The following is a 12,803-nucleotide window of genomic DNA, read 5'->3' as shown; positions in this document are numbered from 1 at the left end:
ATGAGGGGGCATAATTTTAATGTTGTTAGAAGAAAGTATAAGGGGCACAGAGGTAGTTTAAAAAAAAACACACAAATTGATAAGTGCACAAAATGCACTGCCGAGGTGATGGCAGAGGGAGAAACATTCGGAATATTTAAAAGACTCTTGGATAGGCATATGGATGAAAGAAAAATGGAGGCTACGTGGGAGGGTAGAGTTAGATTTATCTTGGTCAACACAACGTCATGGGTTAAGGGCCTGTAGTGTGCTGTACTGTTCTATGTTCATCCAAGAGATTTTAAACTTTGACAGGAATGTCAGCCTTGGCTCCAGGGTGTACTCACAGATCAAGTCAGATGTGTATTCAAGGACCATGCTGGCAACTTGAATTTAACACCTATGCCAACATCCAAGCCCCAAGGGAGTGCTACACACTTGCAAAAGTGAGGAAGTGTTTAGGCATGGATAGCAAAAAAATATTATATTAAATTAGAACATCTCCTCTCCTCAGAGCCATTGTGTCAAGAAAGAGAAATCACTCGTCTCTACATAGTGGGAAAGAAAACATACGTTTTCAGTATTTCCCTTTCTAATTGTGAAACACCAGAAACTTCATAAACACAAGAAAGCCTACAGATGTTGGAAATCCAAGCAACACAAAGTGCTGGAGGAACTTAGCAGGTCAGGCAACATCTATGGAAATGAATAAACAGTCAATGTTACGGACAAAAACTTTCTTCAGGACTGAGAAGGAACCTGACCTGCTGAGTTCCTCCAGCATTTTGTGTGTGTTACCAGAAAATTCACCCAAAAGCAAATGAGGAACCAAGTGAAGGAAGTTCCATATAGCAACAGATGGATGATGCAGAATGATGACATAGTCAACCAACTCACAGGAATAATGCCTAATAGTTGATGCCACTCTGACTCTGATTTGAGCACAGATGAGTTTATCTATAGAGAACTCACAGTGAATCACATTACCTAAAATTCATTCTTGAAATTCCTCTATTTTGTGGGAGAACTTACTTCTTTACAATCTCTTACAATAGGTTGTATCATATTCATTTCTTGGCTGCAGCTGGCCATAGCACTCATACTTTTGTTTCGAGCATGTCCCTTTTTAAAATGAGGCTTTGCATTCAGTTGAAGCTCCTTCATGGGTGATGTTGGTGAAGAAGATTGGACAAGCGTTTTCAATGCAGCCACTTCAGCTTGGAGTACTTCAATCTTTTAAGACAGAAAAAAAATTAAAAATCACAAATTAGCTTAGTCCAAGGTTCATAAACATGGTTAAAAAGTGCAGAGATAAACCAATTTGTAAAATTAGGTGAAATGTAGGGTTAGAGAGCTGCTGAGACTTTCAAACTAAATGTTTTAAAGTGCATCCTAATTATGAAAACGAGTCTACGCAAAAACTTTCATTAAGGGACAGAAGGATGTGCCAGCATCCAATCGTTACCTTGCCATGAGCTTCTTTTAACTGTTTCTCCGCCGCAGCTTGTTTGACATTTGCTTCACGTACCATTTTATGAGCTTCCTTGAAAGCAAGGGGAAAGTGATGATTTAAAGTTTAGTTCCTCAAACAGAGGACAAATTCCATAAAAGCAAAATTAAAAGATCAAAGATCACACCTTTTGACACTCATCAGTAGCAAAACCTTTTCAAATCTTGATACAAATTTGTTGGAAGCCTTCAGTAGGATAGGCATTAAGGTGCTGCTAATATGACAGTCATGTAAATGTATTTTACAATTTTTAAACTTGAGATGAAGAATGTTAGTGAAAGGGAATGGAATACTTTCCATTTCAGAAAACTATGTTTGGCAACAAACAAACTATGTTTACATGTAGAACATTATTCTTTAATTAAATCCTATTGAAATTTCTCAGAAATTTGACTTTCTCATAATTTGATAGGTACATGGAGCTTAGAAAAATAGAGGGTTATGGGTAAGCTTAGGTGGTTCTAAGGTAAGGACAGGTTCAGCACAGCTTTGTGGGCCGAAGGGCCTGTATTGTGCTGTAGGTTTTCTATGTTTCTAAATGGAACAGGAATTGGTCCAAAGCACAATCCTGTTTCTGAATGAAAAAAATTTGCAAACCTAATTTGAAAACAGTCCAAACTGTAACAATATGCACCTTTTCATTTTTTAATAGCAACATATGCATGATGGAAAAAAAACACTTAAGAGATTAACTGTGGTACAATTACTAAGGGGATAGACAATCTGTTTCGCAGCTGTGCCTAGGAGTCTCAAGAGGCACAGTGTCTCCCCCATGCTAGGTTACATAAGTAATCAGGAGCCTTTTTTCCAGAAAAAAAAAAGGCCATCCTGTCAGCGATCAAAATTTCACACGTGAATGCAAGGAGTCAGGGATAACAGAAAACTCTGATGTCTTTCCTGGGAAGGAAGTCGAATAATATTATTGGCATTAAGACCTAGTTCAAAAGTCAAAAAGGGACATATTGGGGAGAAAGAAAGGTAGGCAAAGAAAGAAAAAAATCACAAAAATAGATTAATCTAGACAAGTGTACATGAAAGACACACACACATACTTGCTGTTGCCTACTCAATTAAGAGAAGATATGGAGCAAGAAACATTACAGGACACAAATAGGAAGAGATTTAAACATTTTAACACTTTCAATATATGAAGCGCACAATGGAAAGTGCATTCATAATGAGAAAAACATAATCCTAGACAAAGGAATACCTGATCAAGAGAATTAAAGTGTTATTAAATAGTGCAAATAGTAAACGAAGTTAAACCTGACAAGCGAGATCACAATATTGTTGGGATGTTTGAAAAAAATTTAAATCATTACTAACCTAATGACATTCACAGCTCATACAAACCTCAAATAAACTAGCTGTAAGCTCTTCAAGTTCCTGGCCCAGCTGATCTCTCACTTTGGATAAACGCTCACATTCTTCATCTTTTAGTTTCAGCTCCTGTTTAACATCAATTAGTTATTAACATTTAATAAGTTAAATAGATTGTCCAAATCAAAGATTCAACATTTTAAAAGAACTTTAGCCAACTTAAGTTTTTCCACTTAATTATCTCTATGCAGTGTCTACATGAGTGACAGACCAATGTAAAACATGCTTTGGCTATATAGGAGAAAAGAGAAAAAAAAATTATTAACTATTTTGTTAAAAGCCTCAGAAAAATATTTCGGACTAGGCCCTCCACATCTCTTCACTCTGCCACAAGGCTGAGAAAGTATTAATCTATTTTGAAATTGCACGTTAGGGGTTGAAAAATAATAACAGCTGTTTTGATGATTGGTACTGTAAAATTGTATTGTTGAATTGCTACTCCTATTAATATTTCTTAGTTTCTAATACTCTTTTCTATAAGTTAATACCCAATTATTAATATCCAATTTGACTTAATATTTTTTGTCACTTAATCTCTTACCTTTCATCCACCCCAAACCACCTCTTCAGCTCTGTTTTTAAATCATCATTTATCAATTTTATTAGGACTTTAACTGTTTTTCTTGTTGCAGATCTGCATAACATGGTTTTATTTCATACTTATGACATCTACGCTATTGCTTTACATCAGATCTGCCATAAAATAAAAATACCAATGAATGGGACTTGTACAGCTATGGCATGCACATTGTGCTGTTGGCAGGAACACTTCAATTTGAGTTAGTCCTGTCAAATTTAAATCCTGAAATCCTTAAAACTGTGTATTTTAATTAACCATTGCTTTAATTCACAATTGTGACAATGAAAGCAGACTTACCCTCTGAGCCTTAGCAAGCTCTTCCTTCAGTCTTTCATAGCCTTTCTCCCTCACTTCAAGTACAATTGGGCTTCTCAAATGAGATAAACTGTCTGTACTTTGGTCCAAAACATCTTCTGCACCTTCTTGAACTTCATTTGCCAGTACACCTTGCAAAAATTCCACTTCTGCACGATGGTTGCCAGTATCACTTGTCAGTGGTTTTGGTGAATTATGGACCATTTCCGAGGTAGCACACAGCATTGGAAATTTATTGCTGGAATCATTAACAACATTGTGAAAGATGACAACTGTTTACAGTTCATATTTTGTTAAATAACATGTAAAAACACAACAGCACCAATAACTTGACGGAATAAATTCAAGACCAGAGGTAATTTTGGACAACTCCAATAGCCTCTAAAATGGTGGAAATGACAGAACCCCTTGAATTGAGAATATCTTTATTATTTGAATGCCACATAAAACAAATTTCACATCTAAAGTTAGGAAGACCAAGGAGATCAAAAGGATATTTCCTGAATGGAAATCTATCACAGAATATGTGCACATTATATTTTGAACAAGAATAACGATTGTAATAATTAACACATTCTTCATCTCTATTATTTAGTTAGCAGATGTCACTTTTCCCCAAATTTCCTCATTCTTCAAGGAAACAGAACTGAAAATCTTACAAAAAGTAGTGGATTGGTCCAGTCCATCACGGGTAAAGTCCTCCCCACCACTGAGTACATCTACACAGCGTTCATCATTAGGAACCCCCATCACCCAGGTCATGATCTCTTCTCGCTACTGCCATCAGGTTGAAGGTACAAGAGCCTCAGGACTCACACAACCAGGCTCAGGAAGTTACTGCTCCTCAACCATATGGCTCCTGAACCAGAGGAAATAACTTCACTTGCCCCATCACTGAACTGTTTCCACAATCTATGGGTTCACTTTCAAGGGCTATTGACCTTGTGTTCTTGATACTTATTGTTTATTGATTTATGATTCTTTTTCTTCCTTTTTGTTTTTGCAGTTTGTTGTTTTTTGCACACTGGTTGTCTGCCTGTTGATGCAGTCTTTCATTGATTCTATTATGGTTACTGGATTTATTGAGTATGCCCACAAGAAAATGAATCCCATGGTTGCATATTGTGACATATGTGTTTTGATAACAAATTTACTTTGAACTTTGATATATCCGGATGTGCCCTGAAAAATGAGTGTGGGGGCGGGGGGGAGCAGTCTTTCTTAGTGAAAGACAAAAAAGTGCAAATACTTAGTGGACAAATGCCCATCTACACCAAATCAATAAACATTAGTATGCAGGTGCAGCTAACAATTAAGGCGGCAGGCAGTATGGGTATGTTTTCACTTTGAGGATTGAGTATATGCATTAAAAATGCCCAACTCCAAAAAATGTTTACTTGTTATCAAGGAAGAATTACGTGAGAAAGAGGGATTGCAAAGGCTCACTAGATTGATATGTGTTTGGTTACATCCATTGCAGGTGGGGCTAACGGTGCTACATAGCTTACTATAGCTTTATTTATTATGCTGTTACTTTAGAGACAGAATAAGAGGACTTCATAATTTGAAGGTTAATAACAGCTTCATTAAAGTTAAACAACTGTCTAGAAGGAAACTGAAAATAAAGGCAATTCTCCAAAGTTGCATTTAAAATTTCAAAGCAGCTGCATTTAATCCTTTTAAACATAAGAGAGTGTATATAATTATTGTACTGGTTAAAAATAATTCCGAGTGTAGCTAAAACCAGCAATTACACACAGAAGTTAAATGTACCTGACATTTCTTGATTCTCCACTGCTGAGGTTCTCAGAAGAAGGATAAATCGGCTGTGTAGGAAGGTCTGCACCAATTACTGCACAGGGCTCGACAGGGGTAGAGCTCACCAATAAATGAGGATGATACAGAATTCCTGAGTTAGCTGCTTCTGTAGTCTTTGATTGAGCCAGTTCAGTGTAATCAGGAGAGGAAGGCGAAGCCAAGTTCACTTCATGGAAGCCTTCAAGAGTGTTGCTTGCCATAGCAGTAGGTTCATTATACCCAAAGCTGTGAGTATTTTTTTTAAAAAAAGGAAATATGAACATTTCAAAATAAAATTGCTGCAACATCCAGTTAATTTCTGCATGATCTAAAAGTTGTCAACTATGCCAAATACAAAATTTTAAAAAACCAAAAGATTTGGATTACCAAGAGTAAGCGAAGGAAACTTTGCAAAACTAGAGCTTAGTGACTTGGGACCTATATTTAACCCTCAAATTGATAGGTACAAATAATATCGTTACTACTACTTAGATCAGAGTTCCTAGATTTGCCAGATCTTACTTGTACAAACCAGAAATTAAATTTAATGCATCAATTGTTTGTGTGGCTGTTTCCCTGACACAGAGATCTTAGCTAAACTAGCAAAATATAACAACTGAACTACATAGTTTTAAGCTTATTTCTCTCACCTCAAAGCAGTGCAAAAACATCTTAAAAGGAAATACCTAGCTTTGTGAATTAATCTTGATTAGCAACTTTTGCTATTAATATCAGTTCATACACAAGCAGAACATAATCTGATTATGATTAACAACATGGCATATGCAGGGTCCTCAGCATTGTTGATAATCCCTCCCATCTGTCCAACAATCTATTTCACCCCCTACCATCAGACAAGAGATACTGTAGCATTAGGACAAGAACTGTTAGGATGGGAAACAGCTTCTTCCCCCAGGCCACAAGACTACTGACCTCCCTGCCACCATCCATTTATCATCACTTATGAAGTGCTAGTAACAGTTTACTTTTTAAACTTGTATTGTATACATACTTTATTATTTGTTAACTTATTTGTGGTAATATTATTTTTCTGGTGACATGGTGGAGACATTTCTCTACCAAATGAGGTGTAAGGCGCTCCTCGCCTCTGCTAGCCTGTAGGTCACCCCGGGCAAGGTGTAGCACCTGCTTAGCCAACTACCCCCCCCCCCCCAACTGATCAGGGTCACGTGAAGCCATGGTAGCAGGTGGTAGATGGTCGTACGAGCAGCTGGTGCACATCACAAATACTGGTTATGTGATCACTGATGCCAGGTAGACAATCTCTGGAGAGTATTGATAATAACTGGGGTCACCTGTTTTGTAAAAACACTGCCCAGAAGGCAACAATGGCAAACCTTATCTGTAGAAGAATTTGCCAAGAGCTATCATGGTCTTGACTACAATCACCCACGTCATATGACACAGCACATAATGATTATGATGAATATTACTTTGTGTGTTATATGCACTGTGTCGTGCACCTTGATCCAAAAGAACATTGCTCCGTTTGGCGATATACATGTGTGCAGTTGAATGACAGACTGCTGGAGGAACTCTGTAGGCCAGGCAGCATCTATGGAAAAGAGTACAGTCAACGTTTCAGGATGAGACCCTTTGGCAGGACAGCCCAAAATGTCAACTGTACTCTTCTCCATAGATGCTGCCTGGCCTGCTGAGTTCCTCCAGCATTTTCTGCTGTTTAAACTCCGTTTTTGTGGATTTAAATGTAAGTTTTCTATTGCCCCTGAGCTACAGAAACAGGCTTTTCAGCCAATCAAGTCCAGATAAACCATTAACAGCCCATTTACACTAAACCTATACTAACTCAGTTTATTCCCTCATCATCTCAGGTATACAGGATGAAGTAATAAATTAGTTTAGTTATTGGCTTTATGGGAGAAATCAGAGAGTGGGAGTAGACGGTTGCATCTCTGACTGGGGGCCTGTGGTTAATGGTGAGCTGCAGGGATCAGTGCTGGGTCCTTTGTCAGCAAATCTGCGGATGACACCAAGATTGAGGGTTTAGTAGAAGTGAGGAAGACTATGTCGACTTGCAGGGGGATCTACATTAGCTCCAAAAATGGGCTGAAAAATGGCAGATGGAATTTAATGCTGACAAGTGTGAGGTTTTGCACTTCCATAGGACCAACCAGGGTAGGTCTTACACGGTGAATGTTAGGGCACGGAGGACTGTGGTGGAACAAAAGGATCTGGAAATACAGGTCATTAATTTGTTGAAAGTGGCATCACAGGTAGATAGGGTCACAAAAGCAGCTTTTGGCACATTGGCCTTCATAAATCAATGTATTAGGTACAGAAGATGGAATGTTATGTTGAAGTTGTACAAGAATTTGGAGTATTGTGTGCAGTTTTGGTCACCTACAGGAAAAATACAAACAAGGCTGAAAGTGCAGAGAAAATTTATGAGGAGGACCTGAGTTATAAGAAAAGACTGAGAAGAGATTTAATAGAGGTATACAAAATTATGAGGGGTAGAGATAGGGTAAACTCAAGCTGGCTTTTTCCACTGAGGTTTGGTGGGACTAGAACTAGAGGTCATAGGTTAAAGGTGAAAGGTGAAAGGTTAAGAGGAACATGAGGAGAAATTTCTTCACTTAGAGGGTCATGAGAGTGTGAAATGAACTGCCAGCACAAGTGGTGCATGCAAGCTCAATTTCAACATTTAGGAGAAGTCTGGATAGGTACATAGACAGTAGGGACAAGGAGGGCTATAGTCCTAGTGCAGGTCAATGGGAGTAGACAACTTAAATGGTTTTGGCATGGACTAGATGGGCTGAAGGGCCTGTTTCTGCACTGTACTACTCTATAACCCCCTCCTCCAGATTCTCTAATCAGTGTAATGCACTCTTTTCAGGACTGTGCAAGAAAGATATAAATCAGCTACAGCTTGTTCAAAATGCAGCAGCACATTTCACTGGTTTTGACATCATTACCCTGGCTGCCTGTGTACTATAGGATCAACTTCTAAATACTCTTAATTGCATATATGGCTCCGAATAGCCTAGCTCTTTCATATATTTTGGATTGTTCCTACTTGTAATCTTACATCTGCGAACAATGGTTTGTTTAGTGCTCCTAGAGCCAAGCATACAAGAACCAGTGCTGCAGCCTTTTGCTCTTGTGCACTCAAAACCTGGAATACTCTAACGAGGTAAGCCAGGCTAGTACTGTGGAACAACTCAAAACATTTCTAAGTGCCTACTTTTAAGAATTTGGCCTATTTATAGGATTACTTAATACCTGCTGTTGTTGATTACATTTATATAATTTGGTATATTCAATTACATTTCATTCCATAAAATGTTTGTCTTTACTTGCAATTTTTAATTTTGTTTCGTATTTTTACAATCATATTGACTGATCTTTACAATCTACGTAAAGCACTTTGAGCCTGCAACTTAATGTATGAAAGGTGATATACAAATAATAATTATTATGTCTTTGAGATGTGGGACAAAACATGAGACTTAGGAATTTTGTTCTGAGTTTCCAGGATCTTTAATCTTGGTTTAATAAATAATTTTGCCAAAAAATTGATTTAAGATACCTCCAAACAATGGACCTTCAAAATTAGTTCATGTACTTGGGTGCACTGATAGCACATTTCAAACATTTGCGCACGGTAAACTGTTGAGTTTACTGCAGGCCAGATTGTTCCAATTAGAACAGCAACATTTAGCCACAAACACGGCAGTGATATTTCACTTGTCCAGCTGCAGTCTAAGTAACCAGTTGGGAAGTAGCTCCAGATAATTACAGATAGGTATGCCAATTTTAACACAAGCTTGTTTGTAAACATCAATCTCACACATGGTCTGCAATGAGAATAAAATGGTTTGACCACTTTACAAGACTCGTACGCATATAAACATCAGCAGAATATTTCACACTTTGTTAGACCCCACTTGGAGTACTGTGCTCAGTTCTGATCACCACACTACAGGAAGGATGTGGAAACTATAGAAAGGGTGCAGAGGAAACTTACAAGGATGTTTCCTGGATTGGGGGGCATGCCTTCTGAGAATAGGTTGAGTGAACTCGACCTTTTCTCCTTGGAGCGACGGAGGATGAGAGATGACCTGATAGAGGTGTACAAGATAATGAGAGGCATTGATCGTGTGGATAGCCAGAGGCTTCTTCCCCAGGGCTGAAATGGCTAGCATGAGAGGGCATAGCTTTAAGGTGCTTGAAAGTAGGTACAGAGGGAACGTCAGGGTAAGTTGTTGTTCTTTTTAAAAAAAACACAGAGAGTGGTGAGTGTGTGGAATGGACTGCCGGTGATGGTGGTGGAGGCGGAAATGATAGGGCCTTTTAAGGGTCTTTTCCTGGATGGATACATGGAGCTTAGAAAAACAGAGGGTTATGTGTAAGCCTAGGTAGTTCTAAGGTAAGGACATGTTCGGCACAGCTTTGTGGGCCAAAGTGCCTGTACTATGCTGTAGGTTTTCTACGTTCTATGCATGAAGGTGCAAGCAGGTTCATTTGTATCTGAACTACTATCAAACATAATTTTGTTATTTTATTTGGCTCTCTTATTATGGCAGCTAATCCGGTTATAAACATATCATGCAAGTTTCAGATACACAAGAGTTACAGCACCCAAGACAGAGCAAAGATTCAAAAGATTGACTAAACTCAGTAAATTCCTAAAATTACTAAATGAAATAGCACACAAATTTAACTCTACACATTTAACTGAGTGTTAAAATTAGTTAGCTATTAAATAAAAGGTATAAACATCCATTTTGCAAAGTTGCACACACAAAGTCCTGAAGGAACTCAACAGACCAGGCAGCATGTATGGAAAAGAGTAAACAGTTGACGTTTCAGGACTTATAGGCTCCCGATGAGGGATCTCAGCCTAAAACGTCGACCGTTTATTCTTTTCCATAGATGCAGCCTTCAGTGCTGAGCTCCTCCAGAATCTTGTGAGCGTTGTTTTGGATTTTCAGCATCTGCAGATTTTCTCATATTTGTATTTTGCAAAGTTTCTAGTTACCTTTGAAATGACTTTCATCTGATGTCTCCTCTGCAACAGCAAGTTAAACAAACTGGTCAGCAAAGATGAACAATGCTCCTTGGTAAGAATTTGCTAAGAACTTGAGTTACAGAGGGACTGAACTATAATAATTCTATTCCGAAACAACATTCCAAAATTCCTACTTTATCTGAACTGGGGACAAAAATTTTCGCAATGATGTCAACATGGTTCATTATAATTTAAAATAACAATGCATAATATAGCCTGGGTCCGGAATGTTGTATTAAGGAGTATTTCACTTCAGATGAGACAGTAAACAGATGTTGTTTTTCACGTTAAAAGGTGCAGTTCAACTAGATTTATTTCCTATTATAATTAACCAATTGACACAAAAAAAAGAGCTAAACTTCCATCTATGTTACTAAAGATTAAAGGATTGTCTGGTGCACAAAAGAATTCTTCTCTTGGATTTGCACGAAAGGTACAAGGCCCAGATGCTTCTCCCACTGTGCTGCACTTCAAAGTCCAGACAGATTTAGCATCATGACAGGCACAGACATGAATAAAATGACCTGTTCTTGTGCTATACTGTTTTGTGTTCCAAGATCATGTACTACTGCTTCAAAACAACAAATTTCATCTCATGTTAGCAACAAGTCTGATTCTAATCATGGCTGATCTTCCACCTCTGCTCCACTTTCCTGTATTAGTGCATTACCCCTCAATTCATACACCCAAGAATCTTTGGCACAACATAGCCTTTTACAAATTCAGCTTGTGTCAGGCAACATTTCCATAGAATCTCTGGTGTCATGAGAGTGACTGAACTGCTAAAATAAAGAACACCCAAAAGTAAAATTTGGCACACAACATGAAAGGTCCAACAAACAAACATTTCATAAATATAATAATTGGTATATTATTCACAAATTTGAAAAATTACCATACTTGAAATTAGCTTTAATGAACACGGACAATTTGTTGAAGAGGAACTATATGTTTAGTACACCACTGACATCTCATTTAGACCTAATGCAACAAAGCATAAGTCACAGGATATGCTACACAATCTGACTAATTTGTTAATCCTTAATGCAATTTGTAAGTTCTTCCACTGGAAAAAGCCACAGACCCTGATAACAGTCACAGGACATGCTACACGATGTGACTAATTTGTAAATCCTTAATGCAATTTGTAAGTTCTTCCACTGGAAAAAGCTACAGACCCTGCAGTTTATGAAGGCTACATTGACATTGACTTCATAAGTTGCACCCAGCACTAAGTCAATCCTAAAACAGTTCAATGGTGGGATCGTGAAGAATGCTGCACATCCTGCAACAAACAAAATATCTAAAACAACACTCAACAGGTATAATACTAGGGGACTACATAACCATTTAGAAGGGTGTTTCAAAAGATTCAAAGTACATTTATTATCAAAGTGTGTATGCAGTATACAACCCTGAGATTTGTCTCCCCCACAGACAGCCATGAAACAAAGGAACACAAGGCAATCCATTCAAAGACCATCAACCACCCTCCCAACCGTGGAAAAAAAAGGGGGAGAAACATATTGAATTGCCCAAATGGCAACAAAAAAATAGTGAAAAAACACAGAATCAAGGAATTCAGGCATAGTCAGTTTAGCTCTGTGCTCATTACCTGCAGACCACCCCAATTCAAAATAGCAACAGAAACAAAAGGAGCGACCTGAAGCCAGAAACACATCATAATGTGAACTTCGGAGTCCAATCCATAAACTGCGTCGATTATACCTTGCCCAAGACCCAGGCACCATCCTCCAACAGCATTGGGAGGGTTGGGGGGGGGAGAGAACGAGACCATTTGAACGCAGGGGCTTCCTTCGGGAGCAGCCACATAATTAAATTCAATTACTGAACTTTTGAAAAAGACCCTTGTTTTCAACAATTTAAAGTCTGCTCTCAGGTTATCTCACATTAATTGGGGAATAGACAACAGTTTGCAAAGTGGAGGCAACAGATTTCAACAAACTGTTTATGTAGACCATAACTGCAATGATACATCTAATAATATCAAACTCAAAAGGCTTTTTTGATAAACTTTTGTTAATGAACTGATTCTCTTTTTCTGCAGTGTCATTTAAATAAACTAAGAGCATAACAGCTTTAAAACATATGTTAGATGACAGTACAATGTAGCATCTGTGAAACAATTTATCATTGACACTACCTCTACAGTTGAAGCATTGTGACAA

General features: G+C 38.0%; 1 protein-coding gene across 3 annotated transcripts in view; it reads right to left on the bottom strand.

Annotated features, from left to right (window-relative positions):
- Positions 1 to 12,803, bottom strand: part of rab3ip (RAB3A interacting protein (rabin3)) — a 63,362-nt gene that overhangs the window by 31,928 nt on the left and 18,631 nt on the right. For all 3 annotated transcript variants that reach the window (XM_072269324.1, XM_072269325.1, XM_072269323.1), the window contains 5 exons: positions 5,538 to 5,807; positions 3,747 to 4,002; positions 2,843 to 2,938; positions 1,445 to 1,522; positions 1,012 to 1,212 (listed from right to left, as the gene is read on the bottom strand). In XM_072269324.1, the coding sequence (XP_072125425.1) occupies positions 1,012 to 1,212; positions 1,445 to 1,522; positions 2,843 to 2,938; positions 3,747 to 4,002; positions 5,538 to 5,782 (876 nt within the window). In that variant the 5' untranslated portion in view covers positions 5,783 to 5,807. The remainder of the gene's footprint in view (positions 1 to 1,011; positions 1,213 to 1,444; positions 1,523 to 2,842; positions 2,939 to 3,746; positions 4,003 to 5,537; positions 5,808 to 12,803) is intronic.

This window comes from Mobula birostris, chromosome 9, assembly GCF_030028105.1.
Source record: "Mobula birostris isolate sMobBir1 chromosome 9, sMobBir1.hap1, whole genome shotgun sequence".
Classification (NCBI taxonomy): domain Eukaryota; kingdom Metazoa; phylum Chordata; class Chondrichthyes; order Myliobatiformes; family Myliobatidae; genus Mobula; species Mobula birostris.
This window is presented reverse-complemented; position numbering and strand designations above follow the sequence as displayed.